This window comes from Ictidomys tridecemlineatus, chromosome 7, assembly GCF_052094955.1.
Source record: "Ictidomys tridecemlineatus isolate mIctTri1 chromosome 7, mIctTri1.hap1, whole genome shotgun sequence".
Lineage (NCBI taxonomy): Eukaryota > Metazoa > Chordata > Mammalia > Rodentia > Sciuridae > Ictidomys > Ictidomys tridecemlineatus.
In genome coordinates this window covers 3,497,645-3,521,812 of record NC_135483.1, presented here as the reverse complement: position 1 = coordinate 3,521,812, position 24,168 = coordinate 3,497,645, and the positions used below count along the sequence as shown (strand labels likewise).

The 24,168-nt window shown below is 50.5% G+C and overlaps 1 protein-coding gene across 4 annotated transcripts in view; it reads right to left on the bottom strand.

Moving 5' to 3' along the window:
* The window catches only part of Trappc9 (trafficking protein particle complex subunit 9), a 496,909-nt gene that overhangs the window by 373,719 nt on the left and 99,022 nt on the right, over positions 1 to 24,168 (bottom strand). For all 4 annotated transcript variants that reach the window (XM_078016653.1, XM_078016651.1, XM_078016650.1 and 1 more), the window contains 4 exons: positions 21,354 to 21,439; positions 19,158 to 19,284; positions 15,822 to 15,954; positions 11,381 to 11,544 (listed from right to left, as the gene is read on the bottom strand). In XM_078016653.1, the coding sequence (XP_077872779.1) occupies positions 11,381 to 11,544; positions 15,822 to 15,954; positions 19,158 to 19,284; positions 21,354 to 21,439 (510 nt within the window). The remainder of the gene's footprint in view (positions 1 to 11,380; positions 11,545 to 15,821; positions 15,955 to 19,157; positions 19,285 to 21,353; positions 21,440 to 24,168) is intronic.

Below are 24,168 nucleotides of genomic sequence, written 5' to 3'. Positions count from 1 at the left end.
GACAAGGTCTCTCCGTGTGCCCAGTAGGTTAACCACCCCTGGCCTGAGGTGCAGATTAGACACACCCTCTGCAGACCAAGGGAAGATGGAAGCACTAAAGCAAAACATCCTGAGAGAGGGAAGGAAAAGATGGGGCCACCTGTGCAACTGGGAACAGCGTATCTCCTCTGTTCCCCCAACCCCTGCAGTCTTTCCTTCCCTAACCATTGAGGACACAAGATAAGACCAAAAATCAAGGCCTGGTCCACAGGCTGCATCCCACCAAGCAGAACAGGAAGGGACCTGGGGGCCTTGAATGGCCTCCAACAGCCTCACACAAGTTTCCTACTGGCTCTTCCCATAGGTGAGGTCCCGGCCAAATAGCCCTCCTGTTCAGGGATCTACACACAATCCTGCTGGTTCCTGAGCAGTGGGCTCCAGTTCCCTGCCAGTCTCAGAAATATCAAATGAGCCCATAGGGATGGGGCACCACACCCACTTAACAAGGTGTGCTCCACTGCCCGAGTTGGCCATTCACTCTTTCTTCGGTGTCAGCCCAAACGGCAGGGCAATTCCCCTAGCCCATGAGTACCTGTGATGATAGACTGCCATCAATCGCCTCTGCACCACAGTGCGTGTCTCTGACGGGCCATCCCCATAGCCAGGGGTGAGAATCCATCCTCCCCAAGGCAGAACCAACAGCCAGCAGGCCCTGCCCATCTTCTCAACTCTCTCTAGAGGGCCTGGTTTCCTGACCTTCTACTACCCTCTTCCCCTGGCCCCTCTAGTCATGGAGTAGGGGCAGCTAGCTGCTATTCCTACCTACTCCTTTCTGTGAAAAAATTCTCTATGCTATTTCCTTTGTCTGAATAAGGAAAAGGAGAGGCTGAGACTAAGGAACTTCACAAACTAGGGAAAATGATCCAAAGCCATTACATTCACTTCCTGCACAAAGGTACTTCATGGTAGAGTTCAAATAGAAAGTTCTGGTCTTAGCTGGGCTCAGTGGTGCATGCCTGTAACCCCAGAAACTCAAAAGGCTAAGGCAGGAGGAAAGGGAGTTCAAGGCTAGTCTAGGAAATTTAGAGATCCTGCTTCAAATATACAATTTTTTAAAAAGAGCTAGGAATGTAGTTCAGCAATAGAGCACCTCTGAGTTTAATCCCCAATACCAAAAAAGAAAAAGAAAGAAGTCTCGGTCTTAGGGCCCTGAAGCTAATCCAGTAGAAGGAATTCAGGAGACGACAGAGAGCTCGGAGGTCCACATGAAGGAAGGATCAGTGAGGCCACTGCTAACAGCGAGAACGCAAGGCCAAATGGTGCCACGATGTACAACCTGCTCATGTCTGCCAGGCAGGAGGGGACCTCCATCGTGACGTCCTCCAGAGCTGGCCATGCTGGGGTTCAGCTTAGCTAATAACCATGGGCATTCCTCCTGGCCTCCTGGAAGAGAGGCGTTAGCCAATGGGAGCAGACCCAGGGACGGAGTCCCTGAAAGGTGCTTAGAAACCACACTCTCTTGCTTACTTAGCCATTTGCTGGACACCTTGAACGTGCCAGACACTTTCCACATGTGCCATGCTTATTCACCCCATTAACCACTGAGATCACCACTATCACCCTGCTGAAAGCCAGGTGGTGGACACATGTGACTTGGGTCACCTGCCAAGTAAGCAGAAGACCTGGCACCTGACAGGTGCTCAACAAACATTAGCAGCACCAACTCTGCCCCTTAACTAGGTCTCCAGGTGTTGTGCAAACTGGTGTCAGGACCCGCTCAGCACCATCTGGGAGGGTGGACCCTGGGAGGAAAAGGCAGCACTGTTGAGAGGGCTGTTCCCAGGGAGCAAAACTGCAATGACAGCAACGGCTTGGTAGCCCTAGGTTGGGATGGTTTCCAGAGGCTGTGGGTGTCGAAGGAGATTCTCATAGAATCTAGGCACAGACGCAGAAATAGAGAATTAGAGGAAAGTAACCAAGTCTCAGTGAGGTGAGAGAGGAACGGTCCAACAAAAGGAACCTAAGAGAGAAGAAAGCGCGTCACATCAGAGATCAGCCACTGAAATTACAGGGTAAAAATTCAAATGCTCCAGCAAACTTTGGGGAGAAACAGCAGAGAATGGCCGCCCACAGGAGAGAGGCAGGCACTTTTGATGGTGCCCTATATCAGGGCCAGGCAATAATGGGAGCTGACAACAAGGACGACAATCTACTGGGGCATGTGTGTCACCATCTGAGTCTCCAGACTCAACCCTGCCAGTAAGGAAAGCTCTCGGAAGCCATGGATTCACCCTGGCAGCCATGCTACTAGAGGTGGTCAAATGCCTGAAAGGAGTACGACTAAGGCTAAGGAAAAGTGAGCCCCAACTCCCCAGGTCAGCTTTGCCTCCCTTTCCACCTCCTGCATGGCCTTGGCCCAGCAGGGCCCTCCAAAGGAAGGTGGAGGGAGCACGTCTAGTGAACCAAGGTAAAAACTGAAACAGCACTGGTGAAGCGCCATCTTCCAACACACACGAAAGCGACATCATTCCCAAGTCAGACAGAGACACGAAGCTCAGAGTGCCAGCGCTCACACCAGGCCACCAACCTGCAGCATCAGAGCTGGGACTGCCCAGACCGGGCTCTCTCCAGAATCCTGTCCACCTGTGTCCCCTCCTCTGCCAGAGACATTACCCTGACCAGCACTACAACCAGAGAGAGCTTTTCCAGGAAGACCTCGTGAAGGACATGTGACCAAGCGCCTTCAAAGGAGAAGGCGGGCGGTAACACAGCAGGGGCCAGACCCTGCCCTAGGCATGTGTGCAGCCACGAAGCCACGCATCCTCCCTCACCCCAGGTCCTCCCTCACTCCAGAGGCTCCAGTGGTAGATGGAGACAATAGCAGAGTCACTGTGAAGACAGACGAGGTGCCACACAGACTCAGCACAGCACGGGCACGTGGAAACTGCGGGGAGGGCACATGAACGTCTCTAGAAACCACGGAGCCCAACAATATGTGCTTTTCCAGACCTCTGTCACCATCCACTCACCCAATGAAGAGCCATCACACCGCCACCCACATCCTCATGGCAGGCAGTATGCTGGCTTCTGGGGACAGAGGGACAATGCCAGAGTCTGAAGGGGATTTCTGATGGTAGAAAGACACAGGCATAGGAGAAGCCCCCCAGACTTAGACCAGATGGGAGATGAAGTCCTCCTCAATCTAGAAATTTCTCAGGAAGTTATACTTCCAATTACACTGAGAACAGTTCAATCATCGTTGAATTAATTGCCTAGAACTAAAATAAGACTCGCTGTCCTTCCTGGAAGGGTCCCAGATCTGTAGCAAAAGAACAGTTCAGCTGTCAGTCTAGCCCAGCGTAAATCTACAGCTGGTTAGGGACACCAAATTCAAACACTACAACCACTGCACCACTCTTGCCTCTTTGGATGGCTTTTTGTTTCAACTGAGAGTTGAACTGAGTGTTTCAACTGAGAGTCTGACTCTGTAAAAATTAACTCTGGGAAGTCCCCCAGGTTTCCCCCCAGCCCTGACTGCAGGATGCCCAGGGACAAGGAGGTCAGGAGGTCAGGAGGTCATGGTCTGCCAGACAGGCGTGAACTTGGAGAAATGCCACCAACTGAGACTTCAACTGGGCTGTGGGGGCACCTGCCAACTGCAGCCCAGAGGAAGAAAAGAGGAGAAAGCAAGCACCCCAGGCCCCCACACTGTTCTGGTGGGCACGTCCACTAGCGGCCATGCTGAGCTCTTCGCCTGCGCTGCCTCAGCGACTCACAGGCCACTCTCTCAGCGGCCCCACCAGTGTACCCACCTAGGGAGGCTGCTCAAGACCACCCAGAAGTGGGGATGGCAGTGTCCAACCCTTCCCCATACACACCCCTCCCTCACGCTCACTTGTCCCATGAACCGGCGCTGGACGTCAGTTAGGAAGACATTCTACTCCTGTGAACCGTGTGTTCTGACTCAGATCCGCAATGTCCCTCAGAAGTCCACGCGTGGAAGGCCTGATCCCCAAGGCAGCTCGGTTCAGAGGTGGGGCTCTGGGGACGGGCCTGGATCACGAGGCTCTAACCCATAGGGGACTTGTCCTTCTGATGGACTAATACTGTGAATGGGCCACTGGGAAGTGACGGGAAGTGTAGGCAGGTGGGGCATGACTGAGGAAGTGTGACACTGAGGGTGGCCCTGTACACTGTACATTGTCCCTGGCCCCTGACCCCTCCCCCACTGTTGCTGGGCCACTGTGAGCAGAGCAGCTTTTCTCCGCCACACCCTACCCCCCTCTCCGCCTCAGCCAGCCAACCACGGACTGAAACAATGAGCTAAAATAAATCTTTCTTCCTCTAAGTTGTTCCTGTCAGGAATTTTGGTCACAGCAACAAAATGCTGGCTGACACAACATGATGCACCAGGAGCCCAACACCTAGGAATTTAATATTCAGAACTCCCAACTTCTCTCATGCTCCACGTCTTGCTCATTTCTTTCCATCCATGTTCCAAAGCACAGGACACACCAAGTCTCACAGCATTGAAAGGACTGTCACTTGGTCTAAAAATCAACCTGCTTTGCAAACTTCTCTGGCATGACTTGGCATTGTGTCAATGTTGAGCTGTACAAGACACGCACCGCGATTCTACGCGGCTGCAGGCATCAGGTTGAACGGCTTTCAGTCATTCAAGAGTCCGACATCTTCCTAGGAGCGCACCTGCAAGTCCATTCACTGTGGTCAGTCACACAGAGCAGAAATGACACAGGATATGCAATCAGAGCTCAGCTCAGCTCAGCACATCTGACTCCCACGCCGAACTGTGAAGTCCTTAGGACAGTGCTCATGCATTATTCATGTGCTGGCACAGTGGCTGCATATAAATGTAATATAAACGTCTGACTGTTGAAGAACGCAAAGCCAAGTGAGGTGAGTGCTATTGTAAGAGAGCATGAGCAGCATGCAGCAGGCGCAGCAGTCAATTCTACTGGGAGGCATCGGAGAAGCCTTCAGGAGGCACATGTGGACTGGCTATGAGGAGGACAGAACTGGGGATGAGGCAGGGGAGCAAAGTTCTGAGCACATGGAAGTATGTTCACAGGCTATGGAAGCACCATGTGCACCCCACAAGTGAAGGCCCAGAGCTGACTCAGCTGGGGGTCACCTGTGCCCAGTACAGTAGCAGCACAGAGGAGGTGCTCAGGACAGTTCTGCCAAAGGGCGAGCAAGGGGACAGGCAGCTGGTAGCCAACAACAGACGGATGGACAAGCAAGGGGCTGGTGGTAGCAAACGGGAACTGGGAGTGCAATCCTGCACAGCCCGAGTCCTGTCCTTGGCTTCTGCAGACCACACTCTGAACCCAAGAGGACATAATCACTGTGGCCCTGCTCCCCAGAACAGTATCCGAAACAGAGGTATTAGGGAAGTATCTGTGGGGAGATGGAAAAAGAGCGTGGGGCAGTGCAGTAAACCTGTACTCCAGCTACTCGGGAGGCCAAGTCAGGAGCATCACAAGTTCAAGGCCAGCCTGGGCAACAGAGCAAGACTCTGCCTCAAAATGAAAAATAAAAAGAGCTGGGGATGTAGCTTAGTGGCAGAGCACTCACCTAGCCATTTGGGAGGCCCTGCGTTCCATCCCTCGTACTGAAAATAAGCAACTGAATAAATAAACAACAGTGGCAGCAGCACCAATATTAACTACAGCTCACAGGAAGACTCCGATTAGTGAATCCTTATTAACACCAGGGACTGTACTAAGTGCTTCCCATGATTACAGCAACAAGAAGAGGGACAGAGAACTGTATCCACCACAGCAAGAGATTGGCACAAAGAGAAGCAAATGGCTTGGTCCAAGTCATCCGGTGGTAAGTGCCAGAACCAGGACTCAGACTGGGCTGGGTTGATTCTAACAACGTGATGTAATAACTAGTTTAAACCAGTCCGTCTCCCACCAGTCCAACACCAGCTGCGGTGGCTGGCCCCTGGCTCCTGTCCTACCTCTTCCCATTCCCAAATGCAGGTGGGACTTGGTGTGGAAGCCACAGGAAGAACTGAAGACACTGAGTCCTTTCTCCTGTCTCCCCCAGATGCCCCACTCTTCAGCAATACCAAGTAGAAATATTTTTCTACAACATTTATTCTTAAAACTTTGCCCTGTATTGCTATGATGTTAAAAGCAATAATTCTATAAAAAGAGCATAACTCAGAAATAGTCCAGGCCAAAAAGTTAGGATGCTCCCATGGCACAGCCACCTCTTCACTGGGCCCCTGGCCCCAGGCTCCCCAGGGTTGACAGGGACCAGGAGTCAGCCACTCCCTCCCGCAGAGCTGCCTGGCTAAGATGCTGCCCCCTCCCTCCCTTCCTTCGTAGATTCCTCCAGGTAACAGGCAGGCTCAGCTGACACTGCTATAGGGTCTCCAGCTTGGGTTTTACCAGTTTTAATGCAACGCACCCTCGTCTACCTGGAGAACTGTTCAATTTCATCATTTCTCATGGTTTGAACATGAGGTGTCCCCCAAAACTCCTGTTAAAGTAGGAACCTTCAGAGGTAAAATATTTAGATTATGAGAGTTATAGTCTAATCAGTGAATCAATCCACCTAATAGATTTGATGGATGACTAATTTAAAAGGACTAATTAACTGGGTAGAACTGTAGGCAGGTTGGGTACTGAGGGAAGTAGGTCACTGGAGCGTGCCCTTGGGGATTATGTCTCATCCCCCGGCTCCTCCTCCTCTCCCTCGGCCTCCTGGCTGCTTTCCTCCACAACTTTCTGCCATGACATTCTACCCCACTTTGAGCCCAGATCAACGGGGCAGGCCTTCCACAGTCAGACCTCTGCAACCGTGAGCCTAAATACACTTTTCATCCTCTAAGTTGTTCCTGTCCCATATTTTGGTCACAGCGCTGAATAGCTAACACACCATTCCAGAAACTCTGAAAACGAGGGGGAGAAAGCTAAGATAATTTCTGAAACATCTTATTGAAAACGAGAAAGATCAAGTGAGGAAATTTAGACAAATACACCGTCTTCATTAGTGGGACGTACATTTGCTTATTTAAAGTCAGCCTTAACAACTCTGATGGCCTGGTTTCCCAAGCCCCAGAAGGCCAGGAAAGCAAGATCATGAGCTCATTCCCCATGTGCCAGGAGAGCAGCCAAGTGGCCACTCTCAGCCGCCACGTGTCAGGCACAGTGCTAGGTCCTCTGAAGACGCAGATCCTGGTTCTGAAACCACTGCACAGCAGACGGCTGGGCCCGGCCAGGAGAGCACCCAGGTGAGAGTGCTGTGTCATCAGCAGTCAGCTGACGTGCTCAGGCCCAGTCAGTTGCCGCGGAGCAGCAGGTGAACCACACCTATGGCACCAGCAGCAATCAGGAAGAGGAAGAGGCCACATGCCTAAAGAGCATGGCAGGCCAGGTCAGCAACCCAAGGTAGCCAGGAGGCAGGGAGAGAAGGAGGAGCCAGGGACAGACATGATCCCTGGAAAACCACGCGCACACAACACCAGAGGCCAGCAGCTACCCAAGACCTGGATCCCCACCCCAGGGTCCTGCTCTTTCCAAACACATAGCACACCTTGAAAAATGCCTCGCCGTGTTGTTTACTTCTGTATTAAGTTCTGAGGCTCATGTGTGACACATTCAAGTAACAGGCAAATCCACTGATCGAGAAACGGCTCGTTCCCTTCTGAGGCCAAAGAGTCCAGGTATTTGCGTCTAGAAACAGCACAGAACCCTGCAGACTCTCGGGCAGCTTCGGCAACACAGGAGCTGCAGGTGCAATTGCCAGACCTACCGCAGTCCTACGCCTTGCAAGCAGGCCTCTTTCTCCGTCTCCCCGCACTTTGTGTGAGGCAGGGGACACCTAAAGGAGCTTCCCACAACCCAGCAGCACAACAGGCAGTCAGGAATCGCACAAGAAACATCAATCCAGAGCACAGCATATGCTTATGCCACTGTTTCCTCTGGAAAATTCAGTGTCTGAAATAATGGTCCTTATCTTAATGCTGTAATTCAGGTCAGTGCCATCAAGTGAAACTGGCTATGTCACTCTGAAAATAGTAAAGAGAGTGTCACTGCTACCAATGTCCAACACCCAAGAAGCCATTAATACTTGCCAATTGCAGGAATGCTGGACTATGACATTTGTGAGAGAAGTAATAAGCAATAAAGAGAATCCTGCCCAACCACAGCATTTACAAATTTTTAATTATACTGAAATTGAGTCATCATTTTTTTGTTAAAAAAGTAAGTGAGGAGAATAAAGAGCCAAGGGATGTGTGTGTGTGATTCTGTGTGTGCTGTAGGTAGATCTGACTGTACACACACACACACACACACACACACACACACACATTCTCGGGACATGTGAGGAAAAGCTAATAAATTTTCCTTAATTTGGGCTTCATTACAACAAAATCTATAATTATTTAGGCAAGGAAGCAGTTACATTTTCCACACTCTACAGACCTGCTTCCAAGTGGTATGTCACTAGCATGACAGCACTGCATGATACATAACCCTTACCTTGGAACTGGGCAAATTATGAGTATTCATCTCTGTGGCAGAACCTGTGAACAGGGACACCTTGCCAGGGACATGCTTCTGTATGCAGGAATGTCCAGGAGCTTTCCACGTTCTGAAAGAGTGCCTCGCCCAGATGACAGCCCCAGGCAGAGGATGCCAGTGCGCCTGCTCACGAGCTCCGGCTTCTCACCAGTACTGTCCTCAGCTCCTAGGCAGGGCCACAGCAGTGAGACAAAAGGACATACACCACATGCACACCAGAAGATCTCTGGAAGTGGTTCTGTGCATTTCATGGTGAAGTGCCACTCACATGGCACATAGAGAGCCAGAGAGGAAAGGCTGTTGTCGCCACTGAGATGTAAAGCCAACTTATTGCACACAAAGAAAACAGCATGGGAACCAGGGAAGGGAGCATGTAACTCCATGTGCTGAAGCATCCAAGCAGATATTTAAGAAACCTCTAAAGAAAAGAAACTCAAAGGGCTTCAGATAAAATGATGCTAACATGGAAATGGATGCCACTAACATCCTCTACCAGGTCCCACAACTTCCCCGCTCTTCCCAGCACATGCCACCAGCTCCAGCTCCCCGCTGCAGACATTTTCTCATCCCCTCGGAGGGCAGGTCATGCATTAATGCTGACAGCCTCCGGGGACTGCAGAGCACAAGCAATGGGAAATATTCCCTTTGTATATTTTGGAAGCAGATGGTTTGTTTTCATTAATTTAATTCCACATGTAAATGTACTGCAGCTTGGGACAATAATAAAAAAAAAAAGAATGATAGCTTTAATTTTTCATTGTAACTCCACTGCTCTGAAAACGGCTATACGCTGCTATATTACATGTCTGCCTTCCTCCCTCAGGATGAAGATTGAGGACACCGGAGCTGAGGACTGGGAGCCCGGGCTCTTGCTCTGGTTCCCTGTGAACCTGAGATAGGTCCTTGACCCCTTCTGCTTTTACTCTCCCTGTCCATCAAGTGAAGGCAGTAACATTCTCCCCATCTGTGCCAGAATCAACTAGATGTCAGCACAGGAAAGCAAGACAACCAAAAACAGATCAGGCATGTGCAAGGCATGATGGGAAATCCAACTTGGGGCAGAGAGGTGAATGCATGCACAGTGTCCACGTGGATCACTGCACAAAGCACCTCCCTTGGAACTCTGTCTGGTTGCCATGAGTGTTCCCAACCTCCTGCCTTGTTAAGCTTTCACTAAGGATGACCAGGAACATGAAAAAGAGTGACTGCCTCCCAGGCTGAACAGGGACTACCTGGGAAGGAACATGAGGGACTTTCTCCTGAGATGAAGATCTTCTGCAGGTTTGGGCTAGACAGGTGCATGTGTTAGTTGGGATTTATCAAACAGCACACTAGAGATGTGTGCACTTCACTGCACACACACTTTACAAACATAACTGAATTCCAGTGAGAGGCACGCTGCAGCATTGGAGAATAAAATGTCCTGACACCTGCAACACCTTAAACAGTATTTTAAGAAGTAAGACAGGTTAATGGATGACAAGCAGGCTGGATGGACCTGTGAGGAACAAAACGTTCACTGCAGAGCCTAGACAGCAGGGCCAGGGTCACTACGAATCCCGCAACTCTTCTGTGTTCAAGAACCTGTTAATCAGAGTGGGAAGGAGGGAAGGCGGACCCAAGAAAAAGCTCTGGAAGAGTTCAGAGACCAACGGAGAGCCCATGCCAAGGTGTCCTGGGAGGGGGGTGCTGAGACAGCCCCAGCAGAGGCAGAGCCTGGAGGCGCAGAAGCAGCTGAGGGCAGCCAGAGTGCAAGGAGGACAGCCAGGATGCAAAGACGGCAGCACACGCAGCACACGGAGCACACGGGGCGGGGGTCGGGGTATCAAAATGTCATGATGGCTCCCACATTTACTGTCACTCCGAACCAACACACAAGACGGTCATTCTACAAGCCTCATTCTGGAAATATGAAAATGGCTTTCCATCCACAACCCCTCAGTCGTGGGCACCCATCCTGCCCCAAGCATTAGTCAGTGCCTCTTCGAGACTCAGCCCGCTAGAGAGAGGGACCGGACACAAGCAGTCACCATGTAGCGTGGAGACAGGACTACTGCGGTGGTAATTTAGGGCACTCTGAGCAAGAAAGAAGGACTCAATAACACAGTCTAGGAAAGCTTTCAGGAGAGCAGGTGACACCAAAGGACAAATTAGTCAACACTGAGGAAGAAAAAGGGGTAGTAGCAGGAGTTCGCAAGTTGAGTCCGAGGCAGGCGAAATGGCGTATCCTAAGGTGGAGAGGAGAGAGCAGATGTCAAGAAGTGGAAATTGGCTCCTGAGGACTGACACCAATGGGGTCTGGGGAGGGGGTGAGGACGAAGCTGAAGCACTGTGGGGAGGCCTGGTCACACAGGGCTCTGGGCACCAGGAACAACAGGGAGCCTGTCAAGGACTTCCCAGGGGAGAGACAGGTAGAGCCACACTTCAGAAAGAGGGACAGCTCACGAGGAATAATGATCATACAATCTACAATTTAGGTTTATTTGAGAGAAGGAAGAAAATACTTTCCAGTTGCTAAACTGTAAAAGCAAGACAGATGTGAAAGAATTTTACCATATAGGCTGTAATTTTCTGACATTCAATGTTAGCTTGCTTGGGCAAACATCAACCAAACCCTATAACCAATTAACTTAAATTCCAAGTAGCACATGAAGGTATCCTGCACTAAAGAGAGAATTTCTGTCTACTGCATATATTTGGTGCTCAAAATGGAGGAGGAGGTGAAATTAAATAATATCATTAAATTTCCCAATCTAAGATCCACTTTAAGCCAACAGTGTTGGTCATTCAAAGTGTATCTTCTGCCAGAAGGCAACACAGCCCTTCCTCCCAGTACCTACCCTTGGTGGTGAGAATTTTCGAGGTGACTTCCAGTTTCTCCAGTGGCTCTGTTCCAATATTTTCCAGTGTAATGATGAGTGGCTGAGTTTCTCCATTATACAGCTGGACGGACACGTTAGTAGATATCTCATCACCAGACGAGGGCTGCAGCGAATGTGCGGATCTAAATAAGAGTAATAACCACCGTGAGCACAAGGAGGAAAGGAGAGGGCAGAGTGGAGAGCATTCCTGTTCACTCACTTCAGGTCAGCAGCCTGCCTCACTCATGGGCCTCAGGGCCAGGGCCAGCTGCCGCCTCCAGGGTTTCCCACACGCAGACCTGCCTGGGCTTTGCGTGTTGTGAACTGGTCACCCTCACTCAGGCTTCATGGCTGTGTGTGTGTGTGTGTGTGTGTGTGTGTGTGTGTGTGTGTGTGAAGGGCAAGAATACTTAATTACTGCATTGTGGAGGACACAAATTAAGCAACGAATTAATGCAAGTGAACCACGAGGTGTTGCTCATGCTGAGAAGGGGGACATCATGGACTTAAAGAGAAACTTCTAAGAACAATTCCTACTGGAGCTGGAGCCAGGGAGATAAAGGAGTGCACAGGGCCAACCTGGTCTCCCAAGTGCAAGCCAGGAGCCACGCCCACAAAGACCCAGGCAACAGAGGGAAGCAACAGTGGGGCTCTGTCCTCCTGCCACTCAAGTGAGGCCCTGCACCGCAGGACAAGCCCCGATGGCCAGCCCTACATACAAGCACAGCCCAGCATCTGGGGCCTCCTCGCTAAGGCTCCTGCACCAACACCCTGTCCTAGGCCTGTAGTCTGTGGGCTCTGCCCAAGTTCTACACTACTCACTATCCCAGTCTCTCCCTCCCAGGCCACAGGAGCAAACAGACTTCTGCATAGGAGGTAACCAGGACCCCAAGAAACACAACTGGAACCAAGGCTTGCTGGCAACAATGACATGTAGGTGACCCCGCCTATGTTTCCTCTGCATCTAACCCTGCTCCACAGTGGTCTGCATCTGTGTTGACTGCTGGTCCCTCTTCCTGCACGTTTTCCTTGCTGCAGGACCTGACTGACTTCCGCAAGCCCTGGGAGCCTGTACACCATCGTGCCTTGAAGCGCTCCTGAGCCCCCGGGAGGAGAACTCTCTCACTGGTGTCCACTGCAGAAGCAGCTGGAACTCTTGGCTTCAGTCAATCTGACCCTCCCTCTAGTCTGAGCTCACACAGGGGACAGACACAGGTCAACGGAGTTCTTCCTAAATGCCAGTCCCATCCCACCAGGCCAAAAGCATACCAGAGGTGTCAATGAACATGAGCAGATTTGCTGCATCCGTCTCAGGTATGTTGATTTTAGAATATTATCAACACTCACCTAAAGTGGAAAAATCACCTTAGAAAAATATATACATTCTTAAAAATAAGAAACAGCACTTTAACTCCAAATTGGAGTTTAACCCCCCCTGCCAACATCTAGTCTCTCTCCCCAGGTGAGGACGCACACTCTGGAGTGCACTCCCAGAGCCCCAGGTGCCCCCTGAGCAGGCCAGGCGAGGCAACCAATACCTGAGAGCGCGTGTGCCCATCCATGGGACCATGAAAATGGAGCAGGTGGGCACAAAGTATCTTTGAAAACTATTCTAAGAGCAAGAGAAAAATGAGGGAGACAAAGCCACAGCTAGCACACCCATTTTCGTCACCTCTCGTGCAGCTGGAGGGATGGTCTTTGAGCAGGGAGCTCACAGTTCCTTTTCCTGGAATCCTCTCCCTTCCTGGTAACAGCCTTTGCCTGGGTGCCTTTTCACCTTCCACTGCCCACCCTTCAGCTGGGCTCCAGGTGGGGGCTAGCAAGTGTGAGCAGGCTCCACCGTCGCCTAGAATCTCTGCCCAATCCAGGAGCCACCTGCTAAGGCCGACCAGGTACCTGACCAGGTACCTGCCAGCTGCCACAGTAGCAGGAACAGTAGTGGGTCAGGGCGAGCAAGGCCTGATGGGAGTCTGCAGGTTCTGCTGCTGGAGTAACAGGGCTTAAGGCAGTTCTGCCCAGGACAACAAGGACAAGGCTATCCTCCTGAGGCTGCCAAGGCCTCTACTGAGACCAGGTGTCTGCCCTACACTGAAGACAAAGCAAAATGATCTATCTGAGCATAACTTATGGCCATCGCGTTCACCCTTTTAGGTCTACAATCATGTCTAGTAAGCCTACAAAGTTGTTCAACCATCCCTGATACCCAGTTTGAAAACACTTCCGGCACCTCAGAGGACATGCCCTGGTGCGTGCAGTCTAGCCCTGCTCCCATGGCTGCCTAAGGCAACCACCCAGCTGATTCCTCTTTGTGTCTGCTTCTTTCACATGGCACGTTTCTGAGGTGCGTGTATACTGAAGCATTATCAAGAGCTGACTTGTTGTTATTGCTGAGTGATATTTCATTGTACAGATTGACAAGTTTTGTTTATCAAATGATGGACATTTGGGTATCTTCTGCTCTTTTGACTATTATGAGCAATGCTCCTATGAACGTTCATGCTCAATTTTTTGTGTCAGCGTGTTGAGACTGACTTGCAATTATTGGGTCACAGGTAGCCTTATGCTAACTTTTTAGAAAAGTGTCTTTGAAAGGGACATGCCACTTTCTGCTCCCCTCAGCACTAAGTGTAGGTCCAGCTCCTCCCCACCTCACCACCACGGCTGGTGACTGTGTCCAGTCACCCTGCAACTGCAACCTCGGATGACGCCAGCTCCAGAGACTAATGATCTGAGCCCTCTTCCAGGTTGCTTCTGAGCTGCGTGGACTCTTCTGGTTGAAACAGCTATTTGAATCTTTTGCCAATTTTTTAATTAAGTTGTTTGTCTTCTTATACTGAGTTTTAAAAGCTCTGTTTGTGAATACAAGCTCTTTATCAGATATATGATGTGCAAATACTTTCCCCAGCCTGTGGGTTTTCATTTCCCTGATGGTGTCTTTGGAAGTACAAAGGTCTTTAATATTGATGAAGCCCAATTCATCAACATTTTATTTTATGGACCCTACTTCTGGCATCACATCAAAGAATCTTTGCCCAACCCAACATCATAAACATTCTTTCTCCTGTTTTCTTCTAAAAGTATTGGACTTTTCAACTCTTATTATCAGGTCTGTGCTTCATTGGAGTTAATTTCTTCCGCTTCCTGTTTCTCCTCAGTCACATGTGTGCTTCCTCCACCAGAAGCTGCTCCACCTGCCCACTCACACAGCTCATGCCTCCTCCAGCCCCACCTGGTCACTCAGAGGCCTCCTGGAAGAGCCCTTCCCAGTGCAGGGCTCCATCAGCACTCTACTCACAGCACAGATGCTTGTCAGTCTCCACCTCTGAGGACTCCTGTGGGCAAGGGACAGGACTACATGCTCACTGTCAAAGCCCCAGCACCTAACACAGTGCCTGGCATATGAAAAGGGCCTGTTGAACATATGAGGTGGTTTTTAAAACACTTCATAAAATCCCAGGACACCTTTTATTAAAATGGCCAAAAGGATACTCATTATTCATAATAGCAAAAGTTTAAAATATCACAAATCCCAATAGCAAGGATTCCAAAGGCTAACTCCACATTTAGTTCTTGTAAGAAACATTTCAACTTTGTTCTGATTCATGTTCGGCAAATCATATTAACTATTGGAATCAATTCATTATAGCTAAACTATGGAACCAATCTAGATGCCCTTAAAAGATGAATGGATTAAAAAACTATGGTATATGTACTCACAGTGGAATATTACTCAGCATTAAAAAAGAGTAAAATTACGGCATTTGCAGGTAAATGGATGGAGTTGGAAAATATCATGCTAAGCGGAGTAAGCCAATCCCAAAAAAACAGGGGTCAATGTTTTCTCTGATAAGTGGATGCTAATACATAATGGGGGGGCATGGGATGAGTGGAGGAACTTTGGATGGGTCAAAGGGGTGGGGCACGAGGGCAGGAAATATGGTGGAATGACATGGACATCATTACCCTAGATACATGTATGACTGCATGGATGGTGTGACTCTACTTCATGTACAACCAGAGAGGCAAAAAAATGTGCTTCATTTGTGTACAATGAATCAAAGAGCTTTCTGCTGTCATGTATAACTGATTAGAACTAATTTTTGAAACCACAATAAAATTAAAAAGAACAGAAAATCTCAGCCACATTCTGATCAAAGAATTTCAAATTAACTCAGATTCTTTAGATATTTTAAAACATGTATAACTAAAAACATCTATAAGAGGGCTGAGGTTGTGGCTCAGTGGTGGAATGCTCACCTAGCAAGGGTGAGGCACTGGGTTCAATCCTCAGCACCACATAAAAATAAATAAATAAAAATAAAGGCATTAAGTCCACTTGCAACTAAAAAAATATTTTGAAAAGAATATCCATAAGACCATGTCTTGTCAACAATTAGTAGCCACTCCTTGGAAACACTACCTGGGTAGAGACGTGCTGATCTGTAGTCTTGGCAAGGCGGGAATGACTTCAACGGTAGAACCACTGGTTTTGATTCCCGGGAGGTTATCTAGCAGACAGTCACTGAAGACACCAAAGACAGTGGTACGGTAGCCTGGAATGCAAGGCAGAACTCACACCTCCTGGCAAGGCCCACGTCCCACCCAGAGCATCAGTGAGAAGAGCACAGGCATCCTGGGCCTGAGGCCTGGCCTGCCACCCACCAGCTCCCCGCACTGCCCCTCCCACCAGAACCCACAGTATCCTCATGCTGATGCAGCTGGTAGTGGCACTATGTCCTATTTCACATGCTGACCAGGTCCAAATAAAGGGCAGATGTAAAAGTCCTGCAAACTACAAATCTGCAGAACCTGATAATCAGTATCTCATCCCTTTACTAATTTGCTTTTCAGATTTCTCCATCTCCAAAATGAGAATGGTACTTAATATTCCTTTGCAGGACATAATGTATCTGAAAGAGTATCTGAAAAATGCTTCAAAACCTTCTGTTGAGGATGAAAGTTCAAGAGCCAATTATTGTTATCATAGCTGCTATGTAATACGGCAAATCTGCCATATGTGTACAAGTACTATCATTTAAGATTATCAAATTTCCTAAGCCAAAAAAAATATGTTGGTTAGATAAGCACACAAAATTGTTTAAGCAAAGCTTTAAAATGGCCCTTGAAATTTTAAGAGATAGCTATCATAAACAACATTCACTGTGCATGAGATTAAATAGCACCTAATGCCCAAGGCCCAGGGCACCATCTTCTCTGCGCATCCATGTTGGGATACACAGATCTCCAAAGGGAGAAGCCAACTAACCAGGCCATCCCTGTCGATATCCGCCCTCCCCCAGCAGCCCTCCCCCACAGCCCTCCCCCAGCAGCTTCAGGCTCTCTCCCAGCTCACAGGACTCCCAGCCATGCTCCCTGTGCTCGCTCCTCTCTAGAGTGAGTTCTGGAAGGTTTCCTTCACTGGCAAACCTTTTCCTACCCAAAACCCCCCTTTGCCACTAATGCCCCCCCACTCTTCTCTCTCTAGCTCTTATCATGGTGTGGTTTTGTCTGCTAAGCAACCATTATTTTACAATTCCTAATGAAAATAATTTTCCTTCTCTTACCTATTGTTTAACACAACTACCTTATAAAACCCCAAGTCTGATGACAACCATTTAGCATGAGCACGAGGATGTCTGATAACACAGCCAGCCCTTCTGGCACATCTGAGGGGCAGGAGAAATGCACACAAGTTGGCACCAAGGATGGACATGGAGGAATCAGCTGGAGGCCCCCAGGCTCACTGTCACAGACACCTAGGGGTCAGCAAGGGGGGCCCCCGGTCACCATTACACATCAGCCCCAGCTCTCCTCCTCCACAGAGGTCTCCAGGCCTAATTATCCCCCTGCCCCAGCCCCCACACTCCTGCCAACCGCACCCTGCCCCTGTTCAAGGCAGCAGTCAGTATCCTTAGGGTGATTCCCAAGGTCCCCTAGGACTGCCCTCTACCTGCCTTCCAGCCTCATCACCACCACCCCTCCACTGGACCACCTACTCTGGCCACCCTGGTTCCCTGAGTGTACCACTGGTCTCTCCCACCACCAATCTCCGACCAGGTGCTGCTCTGCTCAAGAGCTCTTTCTACACTCTGCTTCCCACCCCTGCTTCCCCACTCCCACTCCATTCATTTGGACTACTCCCAGGGACCTTCAAAACTCAGGTCACTTGCTATGACAGGCCTTTGTTGGCCTTCCTCCTCCCCGAGTCCCACCTCCACACGCTGGCCTCCACCTTGGTACTTCCACAACACACACCACCTGGGGCCACGCCTGCCCTCACCTCACTGGCCCCAAAGTCTGCACCTTTCCCGGGGAGGAAATGACAAAGACCTCTGGTGTGAGGGGCTCTGCACCAGACACTGAGGTGCTCCACCAAGAAAGGCCAGCAGGGAGCACATCGACAAGTGACAAGGAGGAGAAAGGTGTGCGGAGCCCAGGGGAGCCAGAGGAGGCTTGAGCCACCTGAGAAGGGAAGCCTCACTGAGAGCTGCAGGCAGCGAGCCAGCCCTGGGTGGAGAGGGTGCAGGAGAGCTAAGGAAACAGTGCCCTGCCCAGGAGGCGCCAGGAGACTCAAGTGCCACTCCACAGGAGGGAAGGGAGAAGAGGAGTCCACAGAGGTGCGGGCCACATGGGGAATAAAGCACAGGAAGGCACGGGACACACTACAAAAGGCCCAGCTGCAGCCTGCGAGACAGACTTGGTAGCAAGCAGGCCCGTGGGCAGAAAGACCAGGCCCAACGCGCTTGTGGAAACCCTGCAAGGGAACTGTGGTCTGCAAGACAGGAAGCGGCCAGTCTCACCTACTGGGGAGACAGTGAGGTGTCCTAGGGGCTTACAGAAGTGGAGCAAGCTGGCGAGGGCAACTGACTCATGGTGGCATCATCACTTGGCTGGGGCCACAGGGGGAGGTGCCACTTTGGGGAGGAGAGGCAGTGGTTCTGGTTTGACATGCGGTGTGTAAAGAGACCCAGAAGCAAGAGCCAGAGAGGCAGCAGAAGAGCTAAGGGAGGCTGGGCCGCAGCTCAGCGGTGGAGCACTTGCCTGGCATGCACCATTACAGTAACCAAACCCAGAGGGTGTAGGTCACGAAGGCCGCCGAGGACAGCTCTCCATGCGGGAAGGGTGGGCTCTGAGAGTCAGGTTAGGGGAAAAAAAGGAAAAGCAGGCCCTGGGTTCATCCAGAAAATACTAAAAATCACTAGTGACCTGGGGTTAGGCATTCTGGTGAGGTGAGGCGATCGGGGCTGGATCTGGGATGCAGAACGTGAGGAATGTCTGATAACACAGTCAGCCCTTCTGGCCACATCTGAGGGGCAGGAGAAGTGCACACAAGTTGGCACCAAGGATGGACACTGAGGGATCAGCTGGAGGCTGAGAGGTGACAGTGGCCCCAGCATGTGCGCACACCTCCAGGAGCAGACAGAGCACCACAGCAAGGACAAGTCACGGCAGCCGAAGGGCGGGGAGAAGCTGGGCGCATGTCTGCAGACTTCCAGAGGACCACACAAAGGAAGATGGTGCGGTGGGGAGGGAACGTGACGGACGACCTGCCACAACAGGACACAGCCACTGCCGCCACATCACACACTCAAACCCAGTTTTCCCAGGTCTCATCCCAAAGAAATGCCATCGCAGCCTCGTCCTCATCTTTTCATGGTCGGGACCAGAGGACAGGTGATTAGCTCTAGACCTCAACAAAGCGATACACACGCTCAGCAGCATTTTGCAAGCAGAACTAGAAAGGGATTCTCCTTACCGTTCACAGTGATGGTTCCGGTTGTCTGCGGCACCCCAACAAGTGTCACCGGGTACAGACCAGATTCTGCAGGAAGGGAAAGCGCAGCAGGGAGAGACTCGAACTCCACGCCACTGGTGAGGAGCCCCTGAAGCAAGTGAAGGGGCATCATGAGCAGGCTCAACCCAAACCCATCACGGACGATCAGTTCTATCTGATCCTTGAGGCATGCGCTGCAGGCACACCTGGGACTGTCAGGAAGAAAAGACTGATGGTCTCAAAAGACCCAGAGAGCTTTAGAGACAGTGTGTACAAACAGAAGTGTAAAAGTGTGTGTGTGTATGCACACAGAGGTGCATGTTCAGATACAGATATAAACATAGTGTGTGCAGAGGTGTGTGTGCACCAAGATGTGTAGATACACATGTGAGTGTAGTGTGTGCAGAGGTGAGTGTAGTGTGCGCAAACCTAAGTGTGTGTGTGCACAGGCGTGTGTACACAAGTACAGTGTATGCAGAGGAGGATGTGCAAACAAGTGAGAGTGTGCAGAGGTGTGGATACATGTGTAAGTGTGTGTGCCCAGAGGTGCATGTGCAAACAAGTATGTGAGTGCAGAGGTGAGTGTGCAGATACAGACATTAGTGTGTGTGTGTGTGTTTGTACATGCATGTAGAGTATGTGTGTACAAATGTGAGCGTATGTGTGCATGCACACCTTTCCAACTCAGTTCACAGACAGCACCCAGAAGCAAGGACGCTCTGAAAGACTGAGTGCACCTCGTGCCTGGGGTTTGACCAGCGCTGTCAGATGATCCACGTGTGGTCAGATGTTGTGGGCAGGGGTGGAAGCAGTTAGACTGACCCTAGGCAAAATATCTTATTTTAGCATTTCCTTTGTCTTTTTTTTTTTAACTCAGGGGCTTAACCACTGAGTCACATGCCCAGCCCATTTTATTTTTTAATTTGAGACATGGTCTCACCAAGTTGCTTAGAGCCTCACAAAGTTGCTGAGGCTGGTTTGTGATCCTCCTGCCTCAGGTACCTGAGCCCCTGGGATTAGGTATTCACCACTGTTCCTGGCTTCTTTTATGTCCTTTCCAAACAGCTAAAGCAGTATGGCCAACTATTAGTACCTGTCAATGTGGATGGTGGATATGAGCGTGTTGGGACTCCCTGGAATGTCTCATATGGCCAAAATATTCCATAATTCAGTTTTTGAAATTCTGACCATGATTTGTAGGCCATCTCCAAATGGAGCTTTTTATTTTATTCTTTATTTTCCTAATTGTTTATAATACCATATATTACTTTTAAGCTAGATAAAAATGAAAGATACTTTTTTTAAAAAAACGTGAGGAAGGCTGAGGCCGCGGGGGTCTCTCAGCACTCAGGCAGGAAGCATGACTACCAAACAGCCTCCAGGAAGTCCCGACTCCAAGTCAGGCACAACCCTCCACCTCGGCCCCAGGCCTACTACATGGCACAGATAGATGCTTTTTGGAGAGCCGCGGCCTACTCAGTGCCAGGTGGGAGCGCTCCTCAGCTCCACACACCCTTTCCATGTCACCACCAGACAGCAGCACTGCAGGCAACACAGCAAAGGCTGAGGGTGGGACGCAGGTGGGGAGGACCAGGAAGGGGTTCCCCCATGGACCTCCTCCCAACCACGAAGGTGGCCGAGCAGTTCCTGGGGACGCACGACTGCAAGCGAGTCTCGGAGAGCTACGCTGGGCCCGGGAGCACGTCAGGATGGCAAGCCTGGACCCCGCACAGTCAACAGTCTGCTCTCCTGCCTGCTGCTCATTCTGCCCTGCGCCCTGATCCTCCAGTCACCCTGCAGCCAGGGGACGCTGCTGGTGTGATGAGCAGGAGGAATGCAGACGCTGGAATCTGTGCTGGTCTTGGGTAACCTTCAAAATGAGCACTTCAAATCTCACATACCATCAGCTAAGCTCAGTTTGTGTGCAAATCAGAGCTCTGTTCATGGATTCAAACATTTCCTGAGTATCAGGCATAAGACACAAGAATGACAAAATGCCAAAAAAAAAAAGAATGCAAAATGCAAAAAAAGAATGACTCACAACAAGCTCATATCTCTACCAAAATGGAAAAAAAAATATGTCACAGATTGTATGTGTCAAATATTAAGTAAAAATTTGTATTTTAATGATAAATTGGTATTTTTAACCCAAAAGACCAACTAGTTGGCAGTGCGTACCATGTTCTCAACGCGGAGTTCGAACGGCATTGGGTTGTACACCATCAGCTGAACCTCACACACGTCTCCTTGAACCCACTGGAAATCTACAGAGCATAAAAGAATCCACATTAGTCAGCACCTCTGCACCTTCTCACGGTGTCAGGTGATTTCGTCTGGCAACACACTTGTCCGGCAAAGCAGTGGACCTCACGATCACCTTGAGAGAGCAATTCACAGCTGGCTGTGACACCAGCTCTCTGAAACACAGTCAAGCCTGTCATCACCGCCACTTTAATGCAACATGTAGGACTTTTCCCGCGGCATTCTGCAGGCCGCACTGGTGCATAGCTGAACTCCACAGGGACAGATTTCACAAAACGAGTTCCACCAGAGCGGGGGCTCCACCCTGGCCACTGGGCCACAAGGTACAATGCACACCTCACTGGCCCACAGGCTGGCGAGGCAGGCAGATGTCATCAGAGTCAAGAGGCACAGAGCATGACCGCCCTGTGCCCCTGGCTCTGTGCCCCTGAGACTGAGAGGGAAGAGGGTGGTTTCTCCTCCTCTTAACTCCCAGGCCCACACAGTGCAGAGGCAGAACAGAAGTGACCCTACCCCAAGGCCCAGCACATGTGCCCTGTGCAGCCCCTCCCTGGAGGACAGGTCCACACTAAGTGATGTCCTGTAACAGCACTGAGGGGTTGTGCAGGTGTAACTCAGATCCCCGTCAGTCACCTCTGAGATGACCGAAAGGGAGATTTTCCCAGACAGGCTGATCCAACCAGCTGAGTCCCTAATGGAGATGAGATCCTTCTTGCCAGGGTGTATGTAGGGTGGCCTCTAGAAGTGGACAGCAGTCCCAGTTGACAACCACCTTGAGATAATAAAAGAGGACCAACCTGAGGAATCTGGGAAACAAACCGCTCCCCAGTGGAGCCTTCAGAAGGGGACAAGGTGACACCTGGACTCAGCAAGACAGACTCAAATTCCTGACCCATGCAGTGAGAAAAGTGCTGACATTGTTCTGAGCCATAGGTAAGCTTCAGAAATTTGTCACAAAACTACTGAAAACCAGTAGAGCTCCCAGCCCCATCTCCATTGCTCCTCCACCCCTGAGGCTCAGCACCAGGCGGCCAAGGGAGTTCAGGACCAAGGGGCATGCTGGCAAGTGTCAGGTGGGAAGCCACCTCCTTACTCTGTGACCTGCCTCGTGACGTGGTGTCAAGGCCACCGCAGTACAAGGCGGGCACACACAAGCCAAACGGGTAGCGAGCTCACCTAGGAAGCCCCTGCTGACAAGGGCAGCCACAGTGGTGCGGCCAGGACTGGGAAGTCAAGGCAATATCTAGTCCAGGCACAGGGAGCTCAAGCCAGTGCAGGGCTTTTTCTAGAGCAGAGGTAGGATTCACTGACCAGAATCCACCAACTTTCACGGAGCTTTCACATCTCATTTCCAAGATATAGCTTTTGTCCCACTTTGGACCAGGGACCCTGCACAGAGATTAAGAATAGCTCCCCAAAATCTGTGACGCCTGGCCAGATCGGGCATCTGCAATTGCATGAACCAACGACAAGGCCACCAGGAGGTTGCTCACAAACACTGCCGAAGCTGTGCACACACCTGAGCTCTGGACAGCACAGAGAACGACCACACTCTGCCTGGTCAGAAAAGCACATTATCCTCATTCTACAAAATGGAAAACTCCTGACTGCTGAACTGTCTGCCCACCTATGGCTGCAGTCCAAATTCAAGTCCTTCTGGCTCTAAACCCAAACACTTTTCCTCACGATACACCCTTCAACGGCTACAGACACTCAGGCCATGTCGCTCCTTCACCACACCTGCCCTGACCCACCTGCACAAGCCTACCGCCCCCGGTGAAGCTTCAGTATGGGGTTCACCCTCCCTCCTTGCACACGCGACCAACCAGAGCACAGCCCAGCCCCTACCACCCTTCACAGTACCCCGGCCTGCTGGCGTCTGCAGGGGGCTAGCAACCTGCCTGCTCCTCCCTGCAGATGAGAAAGCCACTGCTTTTTTAAGTAAGTCACTGTGCCTGTGGCTAAGGGGTTGTTTTCTCTGCAGTCAAAAAATAATCAGTTTTTAAAATCATGCTCTGAGGGCTGGGGATGTGGCTCAAGCGGTAGTGCGCTCGCCTGGCATGCGTGCGACCCGGGTTCGATCCTCAGCACCACGTACCAACAAAGATGTTGTGTCCGCCGAGAACTAAAAAAAATAAATATTAAAAAAAATTCTCTCTCTCTCTCTCTCTCTCTCTCTCTCTCTCCTCCCTCACTCTTTCTTTTAAAAAAAAAAATAAAATAAAATCATGCTCTGAGATACTAGAAGGAATGATTTACATTTATGTGATAAGTTGCTTTTGTCTGAAAGAAGGAGGTCCAAACTCCCATGTATCAAAGCACAAGCCCCTTCCTCATACTTTGTCCCAGAAAGATCAGGAGGGCACAGGAAGTAGTAGCTACTAAACACCCTCTGCCAGCCCTCCCTGCTCCATGTTGGCACACCAGGACCAGCAGCACCCGGTAGTTCTACTGTTGACAATCTCATCTCTGTCGGTCACACCGTGTGGACCTGCTTGGCAGGAAGAGTTCCCAATCATCACGGCATCTGGATACCCCACACCACACACATCTGCTCCTGAAGACCCTCTGAGTGGGCGCCAGGACTTCCGGAACTTGTCTCACTGGATCTCAGAACAACTCTCGAGTCAACTCCTAACGTCTCCATTCTGTAGACAGCACAACTGCAGACCAGGAAGTCACACGATGGGAAGCAAGAGTTGGGGGCCAGGCTGCGTCAGGGCCACCTGGC